The sequence below is a fragment of the Pseudorca crassidens genome, chromosome 8 (genome assembly GCF_039906515.1).
Source record: "Pseudorca crassidens isolate mPseCra1 chromosome 8, mPseCra1.hap1, whole genome shotgun sequence".
Taxonomy (NCBI): Eukaryota; Metazoa; Chordata; class Mammalia; order Artiodactyla; family Delphinidae; genus Pseudorca; species Pseudorca crassidens.
In genome coordinates this window covers 59,292,338-59,309,086 of record NC_090303.1, presented here as the reverse complement: position 1 = coordinate 59,309,086, position 16,749 = coordinate 59,292,338, and the positions used below count along the sequence as shown (strand labels likewise).

At 41.1% G+C, this 16,749-nt stretch overlaps 1 protein-coding gene across 4 annotated transcripts in view; it reads left to right on the top strand.

Annotated features, from left to right (window-relative positions):
• Positions 1-16,749, top strand: part of JAZF1 (JAZF zinc finger 1) — a 336,091-nt gene that overhangs the window by 176,394 nt on the left and 142,948 nt on the right. For all 4 annotated transcript variants that reach the window (XR_010945555.1, XM_067746591.1, XM_067746590.1 and 1 more), the window contains exon 2: positions 8,130-8,202. Coding sequence is in view for 3 of the 4 variants with exons in the window: in XM_067746591.1 (XP_067602692.1) it covers positions 8,130-8,202 (73 nt within the window). In the remaining variant the exon portion in view is untranslated. The remainder of the gene's footprint in view (positions 1-8,129; positions 8,203-16,749) is intronic.

Sequence of the window (16,749 nt, the reverse complement as noted above, 5' to 3'; positions counted from 1 at the left end):
GTTTCAAATGCAGTACAACCTCTGGCTTTTCTTTATCCCTGCTGGGATTTTATTAGGCCTACTAGGTCCTCAGTCAGTACTTCCTAATGAATTGGCTGAGTTATATGATAACCAAGTGTTGACTCAGAGTGGTCGGGTTTTTGCTGTATCGTCGTTTTGTTTTGAGGGACATGGTCTGGTTCCAGTGCCTGCTGGAACGTGGCATTATGGTGGGAATCTACAGCGCTGCAGTCCCTATCTGTGTCCTGAGTCCTTTATCTCTTCTTCCTTTGAGTCTTCTTGGTTCTGCAAAATGTCTTACCACACATCAGAAGCAGACCTCCTTTTCTTGCCTGTCAAACCCTTTTCACTTTCTAGTGTCTTCCTTACTTTTGGTAATGAGGCCCTCAGATCTGTAACACAAGAAAAACAGTGTATTTCCATTTCTACTTTCACCAAATCTTACATTTCTTTTTTTTTCCCTTATATTTCTTTATTCCAGCTTTTTCCCACCATTCTCCCCACCACCACCAGTTATTTTTCTAAAACATGGACCGTATCAGTTTACTCCTTCTGAGGCTCTCCATTGTTCACGGAGTTAAGTCCAAACTCTTGGAGAACATTTCAAGCCTTCCAGAACGTGGGCCTGCTCTGCATTGTGAGACTCTTCGTGCAGAGTTCCAGCCGCACTGGCTTTCTTGCCCCTGTCTCTGCTCATGCTCAGACCGTTTTCTATTCTGATTCACCGTTTTCTCACCTTTTCTGACTAGAGATTTAGTTCAAAGCTCATGTAAAATTTCCTTTCAAGAAGTTTCTCTGATTCGCCCAGAGAATCCTGTTTTGTTTCTACAGCAGCTAGTGTAGTCCTCTAGGTTGGCACAGATCTGTCTGTCTTGGATTATTGTTAACTGTGACTTGTGTTGTCTTTCTCGCTCAGTTGTGAATCTGCTGACTTAGAATTTCCCTTTTGCAACTAGTGCATGACAAGAGTGCAGTGTGTCTTTCTTGAAATGAACTCAGTATCTTTGTCTCCACGAAGAAAGTCTGAGCTCTTGTAAGTCCAAACAACGTCTTGTGTCTTCTGTAGCCTCCTGACCAGCCGTTTGATTTAGACCACGGAAAATAACAGAGATGATCATCTAGAAGCAATAGCTCCATCCTCATGATATTCATAGAGCTCTAACACGGGGTTTCTCAACATCTGCATCATTGGCATCTTCGGCCAAGTAATTCTTTCGTTGGGGCTGGGGGGTGCTGTCCTGTGTGTGCACTGTAGGATGTGTAGCAGCATCCCTGGCCTCTACCCACTAGATGCCAGTAGCATCCTCCTTCCAGTTGTCTCTAGATATTGGCAAACATCCTGATGGGCTGGGGGTGGGGGGGCAAAATCGCCCACAGTTCAGAGCAACTGTTTTAAAGTATCTCTATAAATATTTTATAACTAATGAACATCGGCTCTGCAGCCCACGTTTCCCCACAGACTTCTCACCTGCGCTTTCTGTTTCAAACTTCATTCCATTTTCAGATCCCTAACCTCACCTATGAACCATTGCCTATGCCTAAGTCCCTTCCTTCAAAACCCAACTCAGTTCCTATTCATCAATAAATCCTTCCCAGATTAGCCCTTTCTGCCCCTCTCTCTCGTTATTCTGAATTTTGCATCATTTTCTATCCTTCTGCACATCTGTGCTTACTGGTATATATTTTTCTTATAAGTGTCTCTGTACTGGCAGTCACTTACACTTGGGTCTGTTTTCCTCTCCTGTCCGTCTGACTCTCCTAGTTGAAGAGTCTGAGCCGAATGCTTATCTTTATGTCTTTTGTGTTATGCATGCCCAGGGCATTCATTTATTTGTTCAGCATATGTTCACTGATTATTTACGAAGCACTGGACTTAGGGTTTGTGGCTTCTAAAATCTGGTCCCTTAAGGAGCTTCCATTTTGGTGGGGTGTTAAGACAGATTGGCAAATGTGTGGCATAACACATGGTAGAGGTAGTGCATAGGCCAGCGCCTTGGAAGATGGGTAGAATTTCCTTGGGCAAACAATTTTAGGCAGAAGGAGTTGAAGGTCTCTTTTCATGAACAGCCATTGCCCTTTCATCCTTGCAGAGAGGACGTCGAGAGCCTCATTTTCCCTGCCTTCTCTTTTGTCACTTACCTTCACCCACCAGCAGCTCTCTTTTCTTCCAGATACATGCTTTTAGGCTCTTTCCATGGGCAGCGGTGACATAGAAGCTCCTTTACGGTCTTTTGTATCACATGCTACTTGGATCCATCATCAGGTTCATTTCTGGGGAAAGCAGACACGTCCATTTGTGTGTACATGTACACATGCCTGTAAGATCAGATGGGACTAAGTTTTGGCCTTATTCCTGTTTGGAAGAATTTTATTGTTGTGTAACCCCAGCACCCCAGTCTTCAGGGTCACTATATACAGATGTACAGGTTGTGCACTGCACAAGCAGACCAGGCAGCCACGATGGACTCTGACAGTCTCTCTTGTCCCAGGTAACAAGGTAGAGAATTTGGCTGAAGAGTGCAGACTGAGAGTGTCATGCATATAAGGCTACACATCTTATACTTGGGGAAAAATAGCTACCACTCTCAAGCAGTCATCAATGACCCTAGGAGTTTGATGGGTTAGTGAAGAGTTAGAAAGCATCTGGTCAGAACTGTCTATTTCTAATAACTTTAACCCTCTGGTCATGCCGGAAACTGAAAAGGCTGCAGTATGCTGTGTTTGTTTATAAATCAGCCTCCTAGAACATTGTCCAAACGGTTCTTGGTTGAATAACGTTTATTCATTCACTTGTGGAGGAAAACTCAGGCTGCAAATGGGAACATAAATGCTTTCATAATAGATGGCATTATTGTACTGCACAATGTCCCCGACTTTTAGATACTTAACTCATAAAGTTTACAGCACCACTTAACTGCATCTGGATTTCACATTGAATTTGGAAAGGCAAGAATCTCACTGTAATTTGCACTGACTGCCCTGTAATGGAAATTATGGCTTGGGAAAAGTTTCAAATGACGTGTCTATAAACGAAGGAAAAGTTGATCCATTCAAAGGCCAGTTATGTGCAATTGTAGGATTTTTTATTTTTATTTTTGAAAGGACCATTGCTGGCAAGAAATATTTATTTCAGCAGCTGAAGTAAACTAACTGTGAATTAAAAGTTGTCAGTTCATCAAAACTCAGTCCTAAAAGCGGAGTGAAAGTTGCAACAGAACTTTGCTGGGCTTTTAAGAAAGCTATAAAGATTGTATGGAGGCCAGTGTTGCAACTGGTTGGTAGCAATGAGTTGACTTCAGAGGATGCGCGTTAAATGGTCAAAATGCTGGCCTAATGGGACTCAGGACGCAGGGCTTCTGGTCCTATCCCTGCTGTTAACTGGGTATGTGTAAATAGGCATGTCACTTAACTTTCTAAGCCTCAATTTGTCTGCTCCTTTGCTCCTGTCTCCCACCATTTATTTGTTTTGGTATATCTTCCTTTCACGTTCAAGACTTTCCCTCAAATGTCTAATGATCACTCCTTGACTGTTCTTGGCTCCTATTTAAGACACTGAGGCAATAAAAACCTGATGGGAGGCTCTGGATAGAGGCATGGATGGAGCTCGTTGACCATAGACTTATCTGCAGGGAAATCACTTAATCAAGGAATTGCCAGATGTCGGCATCTGGTGATCTCGTCTCTGCGCCCACTTAGCTTAATCAGAGAGGAATCCTCCCGCCTGCCTGCCAGCGTTCTTGGGACAGTGAAGTCGGTATATTTCCACTCTAATCCCCTTGTTTTCAGCCGTGTCTTCTCCCCACTCCCCCTCTATCTTCGCTGTGCTTGGTTTCCTGGTTCAGTGTCTCTAGATAATCAACCTTTTAAACAATTCTCCTGTTTTCAGCCCTGAACCTTCCCTCCCTTGCCTTTTGCAACACCTGGCCCCTCCAAGTCCAGGGCCTCTCGGGGCTAGAAGCATGGGCCAGGAGGGGAACCCAGTGGGTGCCCCTGCTGGCCCGTGCATCTCCCCCACTGCAGGCACTTGAAACTATAGCTTCCTCTACTCTTCTGAGTCACTTGTCACTCCTGTATGAGTTTTCCATCTTCCAAAACACTGGTCCAAACCACTTGTCTGCTGATGTCTCCCCTTTTTTTCCTATCCCTGGAGAGGTTTTCCTTCCTTTATTTCTTCCTTTAGTAGGGCCTTGGATGGTGAAGGAAAAAAACGCCTTTGATCAATCTGCCATGTTTGACCCCAAATCTTCCATTTTCTCATCATAAAATTAGTGTATCCATTTAATAATGATGATGCGTCTCCTACGTGCCTGCCCCTGAGCTGAGTGCTGCAGAGAGGAAAGAAATTGAGATGATTCATCTCTGAGCAATGTGGGAAGGGGAAAGGATGTGCCCAGCGTCTGCCTCTATGGTGACACAAGTGCGGGGACAGTGCTGGGGATGAGGTGATGCAGAGAAGGGAGGAGGGGTGCACGCGCTCAGCCAGGGATGTTGTGGAAGGCTCTGCTGAATAAACTAAAACTCTGTGATTTTGTGAGTTCAGTTGTTGGGGGGAAGACTGAGAACAGACTGTGCCCATTAATTATTACCAAGTGAGTCCACAGAAAAGTGGTGTTTCCATCCCAGACTTTCAGTATCCCTCATCTGGCTGGGTGGGCCTTTTCCTCTCCAGGGTCTTCCGGGGCTGCCTTCCCACTCACGTCATCTCAGGCCTTCCACTGTTGCCCTCCGCACAGAGCAAAGAGCCCAGCATTTGGAGGATATAGAATTTGAAGAAGGCCTTCTTGGGCAGGGGCGGCGTGATATCCTGTCTCCCCCTCACTGCTGCCTCCCAGCCTTCAAATAGCTCGTTGCTGATAGAGGCCTCATTAGTCTTGTTGAGAGGTAGTATGGCTGGTTTCTGACATTCTTAAATTGGAAATGAATACAGGCATATAAATCCCAGCGATGTAGACTAGCTGAAGCACAGCCAGAGCCCATGAGCCCCTCAGTTAGCTTCTGTTAACCCAGCAAACAACCTTGATAGAGTTTTCCTGGAAGCTTGAAGATAGCGCTACAAAAGACTCAACCTAGGTCCCAAATCCAGGCACTTGGTGGACATCGGTTCCCAACACTAGAGACAGCAGAGCTGATGAACACAGGCCTCCCTGATTGAACGAGGTGTGCTGTTTGCCCTCCTTTCGTCATGTTTAACTCTAGTTCCTATCCAGAAGGGTCTTAAGACTGTCCTTTCCTTATTTCTGCCGTTTGCTTGGCTTCTCTCTTAACTACTTGAGAAGTCATGGGAGCTGGTGCTGTGACATTGAGCCTTTTGCCATTTAATTGACTCTATAAAACCACAGGGCAGTAGGACCAGATGAGCTACAACAAGCTTCCACTCTGTGTCTCGTCCTTACTATAGAACTGTGTGTTCAAGCTATTACCCTGAACTAGGAATGGTAGAGGAAGCACATTGCTGTCTACTGTGGAGGGTGCTATGTTTTAGAAACTTTGAAGTTGATAGGTTTTTATTGCTTGGGTATCTTAAAATACATTTTCATATTTGAATTCCTTTATCTTCAGTCAGCCTGAAATCTGTGAGTGTGCCAGGGGTGATATGAGACAGAAAACAGTCAACTCTTAGTGGGTTTTTTTTGGCTGTGCCCTGCCCTGCTGAGAAATTTTAGGTTCATCTTCCTGTCCCTTCTTGATATAAGAGTGGTAGAGCGTTGCTGTATGGGGCTGTAGGTAGCCGCAGTATGGGATGCTTTACTTTCTTGCCAGTTGCCAGTTTAAGGAACATCGTGTGGCTATGAAAAATTCAAGCGTTTCTATCCCACAGACCATTGACTGAGGTGGATTTTATCTCTGGGCAATGGTAGCCAACGTTCCAGGTTCACCTTTTGATCAGTGCCATAAACAAGCCAGAGAAATATCTGGGAGATTGTGCACTATGGCCACTGCACTTCATATCACATTTCTTATTGTAGCGACTTGTGCAAAAACTGTCTCGGTGGTGTGGCACGTGGCTTAAAGAAGTTCTTCTTGTTGTAGTCAGTAATTTCCAATGAACAGTGTTACTCTCTCCAGTTCATTCTGCTAATGACGTTCCATCTTCATGAGGAGGACGTCATCGTCCTGCTGTGAACACCCGAGGCCCTTGTCACTCCAGTCCTCTCCTGTAGAGTTTTTAGCATCAGACAGTTACTTTTTGGTCAGGGAGGGAGAAATAATGAAGGCGGCTATTATACTTTTACTGAATGCGAAGTGCTCCACAGTATAATTAAATCCATAAAATGGTGAGTCATGATCATTGCACGCCAGTCAGCCAGGAAGCGGGTGACGGAGCTGATGTCTATTCGCGACCAGCCCTGATGCTTTTCCTCTGGTAGCACTTGTGCAGGCTTCTCCTGATTTGTGGGCACCAAGTACCTAATTTCGTTTTAAGAACACGAAGCTTTCATGGATGCTCTAAAGGTTGCCCAAGGAAACATTTAATCTGAAAGAGATGTCTCAGGCCTGGTGGACATGTGTCTGGAAGTTCTACTTTCTTGTCAGTTACCGGGGTCTGCATTCTAGAAAAACAGGAGAATCCTGCCTGAGGTGCTTCCAGATGGTTTTGTTGTTGTTGTTATGGAAAGGCATTTGGAAGCTTCTGGAAGTCCATGTCACCACTCATAATTTGAGGGTATGTGAGCATAAATCTAGCCTAGGTTATGGAAGATGGTGGAACAAAGAAAACAGTGTTTCTGGAGGCCAGGGATCTATCAATACAAACAGCCTCAGGTGCATATGTAATCATCATAGGAGGCAGAGGAAATGCTGAGTTACTGATCTGTTCTCACTTGCGCTGCCAAAACCTCGAGACCCAATGTGATGGAGCCATTCAGAGAACCTTTGTCTCTTGTTTCAGAATTTGGCTTTCATGGCTTGCGATGGCAACGACCCAGGAAGCAGGATTTCTGAATAGTGTGTCCCTGAAATTCTTGGCATAGGAAAAATAATAAAGTGAACATGAGATTCTTAACTATAACACCAATAAAAAAATCGCCACTACTGTCCAGTTTTAGTCTGGGAGTGGAAAGCATTGTAAATTGATTTTGATGCTGTCATTTTTTGCCACCTGTGCTCTATGCCACTGTGTCTGTACCCCCTACCCCCATCACCTGTTAACGCACTTTGGAGTTAGCATGGGTATCTTACATCCACCATGGGCAGTAAACACTTTCTGTACCAAGGTGCTTGAAACGATATCTGTCATTACATCAAAGAAGGTGTTATTGCCAAGTGCAGCTGGAAGAGTTCTAATAATGAGATGGTTTTAAACGAGGTTGTAATGAAATCTGTGTGAAATGTCTGAACCTTTTTCTAAGAAAACAAAAATGTGTTCACGTTTCTTTATAGTCTTACTATAGAAACATTGTTTTTGCATATACTTAGCACAATCATTTCTCTACATGAGAAGTTTGAATATATTTCTAGTTGTTACAAGTGCATTTTTTGGTGCTGTGTTGGAGAAGCACTGTTAGGGAAGTTTGCTCCGGTGTTGAATTCTCTCTCTTCAAGGGGGGAAAAACCCTCTGATGAATGTGGTGTTTGTGGATTCTGAACCAGCATGAGAATTTCTGATTGAGAGTCTAGAAAAGTTATAATAAACATACAGTTAAGAAGGACAAGAGTTGCCCTCTAGAATGTGAATCCAAACCCAGAAAAGTATGCAGTGAATAAGAACAATACTCAGTAGATTTTCAGATTGATGAAGCTTTCCAATGGCAACTAATTTGTTCCAGCATTGAAGTGAGCATAATTAACAGAGCCTTTCTTTCTTAGGCCGATTAACCACCAAAAACCATGCCAACATTGTAACTGTAAGCAGTGAAAACCAATATTTATGAGGGCGATTGTGCAAGAGTTTGTGTGACAGATGGACATTTTATCACTGTTGATGTTTGGAATTCTCTTGAAAAGTAATGCAATATCTTGTTATTTATGAATGAATGAACAAATGATGGTGCTTTGCTGACTGAGTTGTCTTTAAAAAGCGGTCTACTAAATTAATCTTTTTCTCCATTTAGCCTCTGTTACTTTAGGTTAGGTAGCCACATATATTCTGATGTGAAAGCTGAAAAATCATAATTGTGTTTTTATTTCAGATACGGATCCACGTGTTTTAGAAAAACAAGAATTACAGCAGCCAACCTATGTTGCCCTCAGTTACATCAATAGGTAAGCCATTTTCAGAATTTATAGCAACCTCATATCTGCCACATGTTTATTTTTTAAATGTATCTTTTTAACGGGGTAGGAAAAATGTTTTCAGTCTTCAGTTATTTATAGGAGATTATTTAAAATCAGCTTCTATATGGAATTTTCTTGTTTCTGTGATGGGGAGAGGCAGGTTGTAGTTCTCTGTTCATAAGGCCGAAACATGACTGATTTATAAGCTCATGCTGGAAGTAGTTTGCGTGCAGAGTTAGAATATACTCTTTTGACTTCATAGGGCAGTTTGGAGATGAATGGATTTATGTTTGAGTGAAACTTTTAAACCCTGGGGTGAAGAGGTGCTTTATGAATTCAGAACATTGTTGGAATATCAGAATATATCAGGATATAACAAACTGAAATCATTTAATATCAAAGTTACTTAGTAGCAGTTCACCTTTTAGTAAAAACATTCTCAACTGACCCATCTGTGTGGAGTCACACGAGTTTTTCCTGAAACTGAACGTGCGAGCACGATCTTAGAGAACAGTTTAGAACTTAATATATCGGGTCTAAAAGAGGACTTGTTGTTTCATCCAACTTAAATAATTAAGGAGACAGGGATTTTTGAAGAGAACCTGAAATCAACTGATGTTAGGAAAACACCCGCCCCCCCACATGAGAAAAAGACAAAGGAAAAGCGAAACTAGTTTTCAATGGGAATGAAAAATTCTCGGCTCGTAATTCAGTGCTTGAATTTCTATTGACTGTCCCCTTTTTATATAAGGCAAAGAGTGTTTCTGGTTTCTTGGTACTAGAGCTGAGGTTCAGGATCTGAGGTGGAAAGCTGGGAATGAATGATCTGTGCTGTTTCATTTTAATGACTTTTCAGAAAATTTACTTAAATCTTGTCTAGAGAAGGCTTTGAATTGGAGTCACTGTGCTCAGCTTCAAGTTCTTTTATGAAGCATGTTTTTTAAAGGATTCATTAATATAAACATCTATTTGCATATCTTCTTTGGGTTTCCTACTTATCAGCCTTTCCTGGAAGCGAGATAAAATATCTAGTTTTTCATTAACCATAATTTTGGGGCTGTTTTAAGTAGAACACCTTCAAAATCACATCAAGTACAAATAAAGATGTATGTGCTTATCTGGATTTCTCACAAAACCTGTGTTGTTTCCCGAGTTTAGCACAGGTTTTGAAAAGTCTTTAAGTATACATTAGAATTATGTGAAAGAGATGTATGTGAATTAGCCTAGTAACATTGGGGAATAGGATAAATAGTCTTATAGATCAATTATGGTATTGAATAGGACTTTTTAATAGTGTGGCTATTGTATTTTTGGTAAAATATGTTACCTATGTATATACAAACGCGTGTATTACTAAGCCTTATTCTGATGAGAGTCCGTGAGATTTTCACATTCATTCTTCCTGTGTGTATTGTCAGCCATGTTGGCAACAGGGATCTACTAATTACACAGACATTACACTCACTAAAGAAAGAAATATTCTGCCAAGTGTGATTTGGGACTCTAGTGAAGTTGAAGTATAGGGACAAGGGCCACAGACAAAAAACCCACCAGAGAACTTGAATCAAGTGTGATAGTTTAGTATAAACTGTGCAGTAGGATGTGCTTCAACCCTAGAGAGGCAGGGTGTAATCAGTGAGTGTGGACTTTCTGAGATGAGTCTTCTGGGTGTGGACTTTCTGAGATGAGTCTTCTGGAAGAAAATGAGCATTTAAAAAAATAACCTTTTATTATTATAGCCGTATATTGTAGAACATTAGAAAATAAAATCCCCCCAAAAATTGTTTTTTATTAAAACATCATATTCCCGCCACCCAGATATCACTACTGGTAATACCTTAACACACTTTTTTCAGATCACTTTTAAAAAATACTATATAGTAGCAACTGTACTTCAATAATTAGTTAATAAATACATACATACATATATACATACGTACAAAACAATATAATTTTTAACCCAAAGCTGTACATACTCTTTTGCAGCCTGCTCAGTTGTGTCACTGATCTCTACTTTTTCAGTACATTTGCATCTAATCTAATACCCTTATCATATGCAGGTTTCCCCAGGTGATCTAAACAAGTCCATTATTGCTGTTTGTCTAACCTAGTATCCAATCCAGAACATCATGTTGCACCTGGATGTTTTGCCCCGCAAGTTTCTTTTAATCTGGCACAGTGACTTGTTGAGGAGAAGGGCCAGCGTCCCACAGAATACATCCGCCTTCTGGGTTTCCTTTAGGTTTTCTCCAAGAGGCCATTTGGCAGGTTCCTCTGTGTCCTTTATTTGCTATAAGCTGGAAGTTAGATCTGGAGAAGATGTGTCTTGAACTGGACATATTGTATTTAGAGGTCTGAGACAATAAAGAATTCGCCATATCATGTCCTAGCTGGAAGAGAAGCAGACGTATGTAGGGGATTGAGATGTTTATTCGTGATCTTTAAGTCAAGAGAAGGACTGTGTATGGAAGGTTGCCCAGGTTACTAACAGCCCTTCTCACTCGGGATCCCTCTGTGGACAGTGCTGCATACATAACAGGACTGAACACATGGTAGACACTCTAGATATTGGTGTGTAGGTGATAAATAAACACCTCGTAGGTGGAAAAGAGAGCTGAGCAATGGAGAGCTGCAAGGAGGAAGCCAAGTCTGGCCATAGGGGAAAAAAATGCTAAAAGGAGCCTTAAGGGGACTGGATACACTAAAACTCCTAGAGGAAAACATAGGCAGAACACTCTTTGACATAAATTGCAGCAATATTTTTTTGGACCCGTCTCCTAGAGTAATAGAAATAAAAACAAAAATAAACAAATGGGACCCAATTAAACTTAAAACCTTTTGCACAGCAAAGGAAACCACGAACAAAATGAAACAACAACCTATGGAATGGGAGAAAATATTTGCAAACTATGCGACCAACAAGGGATTAATTTCCAAAATATACAAACAGTTCATACAGCTTAATATCAAAAATCCAAACAACACAATCAAAAAATGGGCAGAAGATCTTAATAAACATTTCTCCAAAGAAGACATACAGATGGCTAACAGGCACATGAAAAGATGCTCAGTATCGCTAATTATTAGAGAAATGCAAATCAAAACTACAATGAGGTATCACCTCACACCGGTCACAGTGGCCATCATCGAAAAGTCTATAAATAATAAATGCTGGAGAGGGTGTGGAGAAAAGGGGACCCTCCTACCCTGTTGGTGGGAATGTAAATTGGTGCACCCACTATATACAACAGTATGGAGGTTCCCTAAAAACTAAAAATAGGGTTACCATATGATCCAGCAATCCCATTCCTGGGCATATATCTGGAGAAAACTCTAATTCAAACTCTAATTCAGAAAGATACATGCATCCCAATGCTCAGAGCAGAGCTATTTATAATAGCCAAGACATGGAAGCAACCTAAATGTCCCTCAGTTACTACTCAGTATATTAGCTGTAAAAGATAAGGGCTTCCCTGGTGGCGCAGTGGTTGAGAGTCCGCCTCCTGATGCAGGGGACGCGGGTTCGTGCCCCGGTCCGGGAAGATCCCACATGCCGCGGAGAGGCTGGGCCCATGAGCCATGGCCGCTGAGCCTGCGCGTCCAGAGCCTGTGCTCTGCAACGGGAGAGGCCACAACAGTGAGAGGCCCGTGTACCGCAAAAAAAATAAAAATAAAAATAAAATAATGCCAGCAACATGGATGAACCTAGAGATTATCATATTAAGTGAAATAAGTCAGGCAGAGAAAGACATATCATATAATATCACTTATATGTAGCTTCTTTAAAAAATGATACAAGTGAACTTATTTATAAAACAGAAATAGACTCACAGACATAGAAAACAAACTTATGGTTACCAAAGGGGAAAGAGGGGGAAGGGATAAATTAGGAGTTTGGGATTAATATATACACACTATTATATATAAAATATAATAAATAAACAACAAGGTCCTACTGTATAGTATAGGGAACTATATTAAATATCTTGTAATAACCTATAATGGAAAAGAATCTGAAAAAGAACATATATATATGTATAATTGAATCACTTTGCTGTACACCTGAAACTAGCACAACTTTGTGAACCAACTATACTTCAATTAAAAAAGAAAAGAAAAAAAAATTGGGATAAAAAGGAGTCTTAAGGGCCTTTGATCCATAAGGGAAACATACTGAAATTCACATGAAGCCAGTAAACATGCAAGAAGAGAGTAATAAAGTTTAGATAATAAAAGAAAGTCAGCTAGATGGCAATATCCTGAATACTGCAGAAAAGAGTACTATTCAAAAAAAAATTGAACAAATAAGGGTTTTTTTTCCCCTTAAACCTCAGGGGGAAATAAAATCTTAACTTTGCTGAGCAGTGAAGACAGGAAAAGAATTAATATTTTTCTGCTCATATATCTGTTTATGCAACTCTGATTTTCTTTTGGGCACCTCAAAATTGAGTTGAAACTTTCTTTGGCAATAACACTGACTGAAATTGCAGAGTTAAGGTACTTAAAATGGAGCTGGCTTTTTGGATTAAAAAAAAAAAGAACTGCGTGGAAATCAGAGAGCCTTTGTTTATACCTATCTTAAATTGCTTTACTCTTGAACATAATGTGTTGAACAACCTTTAATTCCTTTAAAAGCGCATCTGTTACAACACCTGAGCAAATTTTAAAATAAAAATAGTTTAGTGAGAAAGAGGGAGATTGAATGAATTAGTGAGGGTTGAAGGAGTAGTTCCAGGGGAAAAAAGATAGATATGGATTCTAAGGATAGGAAGTTCTGTTGATTTTGTGACGTTAGAAACAATGACAAGTTCATGTAATAGGAAATTTAATTGCTTAGTTTGTATAATATTTATACACCTGGCAAAAAGGTATAAAGGGCAAGAAGAAAAGCTAGATTTTGGATAGAGGAGACAATATAGAAGAAATAATACTGAGAGAGCAAACATAACTCTTTTTATGTCTTGAGCTCTATGCTAAGCATTTTTCACATTACTTATTTCATTTAATCTTCACAGTGACCACATAAAAGAAGTACTGTGATGATCTTCATTTTACAGGTTCAGAAGTTGAGACTCAGAGACGTTAAGTAACTTGCCCTAGGTCCCCGGCTGGTAGGAAGTGGAGTATTGGGTTCAGACCTGCACAGTTAGGCTCCAGAACCTGTGTTTCTAATCGCTCTACAGGCTGCCTTGTTGGGATATCAGAGAGTAAAGTACTAGCTTAGAAAAGTAAGAGGAGAATGTGGAAAACTAATGATGAAAAAATCGGGTAGGACAGCTGGGCAGAGGGGATGCAGAAGGACATAAAGATGAGAGTAATTACCGTGCTGTAGATAATTGGAGGGTAACAACCTAATAAAATTAAACAGTAGGAGACAGCAGAAGCAAAAAAATTGCTATGAGAAAGGTGACCAGGAGCTCCTAAGTGATGTATTGCTGCTAGGAAACTGGCTTGAGCGTGCAGGGCACAACCTAGCGTAGCAGGCTTCAGCTAGAGTGGGGAAGGATGTCCACCAACCACCTCTCACCAGTAGGCAGGTGATAGGTGCGCTGCGGGGTGAAGTCAGGCATCTCCTTAGAAAGGTTGATGAGAAGCGCTGGGCTGCATCTGGGTATTTCCTTCAAGTTATTGTTATACAGTCCAGGTAGCTGCCTCGAGGTGACAAGATAGCTTATTAATAACTTGTGACTCCCCAGAAATGGGTAATTGGGATAACTTAAAGACATGATAATAGACATGACTATAGCTGTTAATTACACTATTTTCTTTACAAAATGTTTGTATTAAAATAATTGAATTTTCCAAATTAACTTTTAATTTTTTAAATGTGTATATAATTTTGGTGTAAACTATAAAGGAATATCATGACTAGGCACAAATGGGTACCTTCCTGCACTCAATTCTTGTCATTTACTACCTAATAAACATGTAATATTCTCTCATTCCTAAACTACAGCTCTACTAGAATTCTCTTTGTAAGACTCCCTGCACCACTTGGCATAATAGTAGTTAGGTATGACCTCCTCTAAAAATGAATTTGCTTAGTGTTTGCTATTAAACAGCAAATTCTAGTCCCTAGAATAGTAATTCCAATGGATGTTTGCCAGCTCTCCTCTCCCTCTGTCCCTCTGTCACACACACACACACACACACACACACACACACACACACACACGCACACACACACACACACAGACAAAACTCATTTATTCCCAAATAGTTCTGTGGTCAATTGATTTGAGGAAATCTGGAGTGAAATAACATGGGTTTCTTTACCACAGGATTTAATCAGATCCTCTCCTATGCTGATATGCATTTTAAGTCTCCAAGAGAGATAGTATAATTTTCATATGTACCTGATCCCAGAGCACTTTTTCTTGAAGCATCTGATGGGACTAGTTCTGCTAGTTGGGGGCTGCTAGAATTCAGTCACTTCCACTTACATCCTCAACTTCCCCAAGGAACCATGAAGCCTTTTATTCAGGACAGCCTGCTCATCTTTTTCTGATTCAAAATGCAGAACACTACCATTTCCCTCCTGTTCAACTGGGAAGAACAAGGACAAAATTCTGCCCTTATACGCCAACTCCATCAACTTCTACTCTGTGCCTGTTTGAATAGTGATCCATTTGCTTCTCTCAACCTGCCCAGACACCTAGGTGGTTTCTGTTAAAAATAAAGCTTTTTAGACATACAGATGGCCAAGAAGCACATGAAAAGCTGCTCAGCATCACTAATTATTAGAGAAAGGCAAATTAAAACTACAATGAGGTATCACCTCACACCAGTTAGAATGGGCATCATCAGAAAATCTACAAACAACAAATGCTGGAGAGGGTGTGGAGAAAAGGGAACCCTCTTGAACTATTGGTGGGAATGTAAATTGATACAGCCACTATGGAGAACAGTATGGAGGTTCCTTAAAAAACTAAAAATAGAATTACCATATGACCCAGCAATCCCACTACTGGGCACATACCCAGAGAAAACGGTAATTCAAAAAGACGCATGCACCCCAGTGTTCATTGCAGCACTATTTACAATAGCCAGGTCATGGAAGCAACCTAAATGCCCATCGACAGACTAATGGATAAAGAAGATGTGATACATATATACAATGGAATATTACTCAGCCATAAAAAGGAATGAAATTGGGTCATTTGTAGAGACGTGGATGGATCTAGAGACTGTCATACAGAGTGAAGTAAGTCAGGAAGAGAAAAACAAATATCATATATTAACGCATATATGTGGACCCTAGAAAAATGGTACAGATGAACCGGTTTGCAGGGCAGAAATAGAGGCACAGATGTAGAGAACAAACATGGACACCAAGGGGGGAAAGCAGTGCAGGGGGAGGTGAATTAGGAGGTTGGGATTGACATATATACACTAATATGTATAAAATAGACAAGTAATAAGAACGTGCTGAATAAAAAAAATTAAAAAAAACAATAAATAAATAAACTTTTTTTGTTTGTTTAGAAATGATCCCTGTTTCTTCCTGCCCATCTCCAATGTCATTCTCTTCTCTCTCTAAGGACTAGAGCAATGCAGTGGTGAAGAGCATGCGAGCAGGAGTCAGACTGCTTAGGTTTAAGTGCTGTCTCTGCTATGCGTGAGCTATGTGAGCAAATCGACAAGTCTCAGCCTCTGTTTCCTCAACTGTAATGATAATAATACCTTCCTAACAGTGGGTATTAAATCAGTGTGGACAAAGCACACATAGCGGTCAGTGCCTGGGACATAGGAAGTGTTGTATAAGTAATAGGTCTTTTATTATTCTTTATATTCTGCTCATGCTAAGTCTTCTTTTCTCTATCAAGTCAGTAATTAGAGGAACAACTGCAGAGGAAGCATTGCTTTGGAGCCAGGCCAGAACAGTTCCTACCAGGAAAGAAGCTCCACGAAGGCAGGGATACTTTCTATCTCCCACGACTGTGTCCCCAGCCCCCAGAACGGTATCTGGCACTTAGTAGACTCTCAATAAATGTTTATTGAATGAGGAAATGAGTGAGTACGAATTTTCATATGAGTGAATGAGAGAGTGAATAAATCATTGATTCTAGGGACACTTCTCTGAGACACCAGGAGCCTCTACTTCCTATGTGCACTGAGAGGGCTATGTGATAAAAATGGAGTGGGGTACAACTTTTATTCAGTATTCACATGGAATGCAGCATAAAGTATGCTAAACAGTGGCCATTGCCAATTCCCCCACCATAAACAACTGGACAGATGGATGAGACAGTGGTTTTCAAGCTCTGGACAATAGGCAGTACCAGATGATCCCTGAGGTAAAGGAGACTTAGGAGGTGAGCCCTGTGGTCATCTGGCTCACTGACAGGACAGTTTCCTTACTGCAGTCGAGTGAGCTAGAACCCAAAGAGAGAGGGGTCAGAGTTAGGGCAACTAAAGCTGCTGGAATCTGCAACACAGGGAGACTGGAGATGAGAGATCTGTGCAGAAAGGGACCATAAAGGTCTGTATGAAGGTCCTTCATGAGTCCATGGCTGAGAGTGGACATGTTCAGGG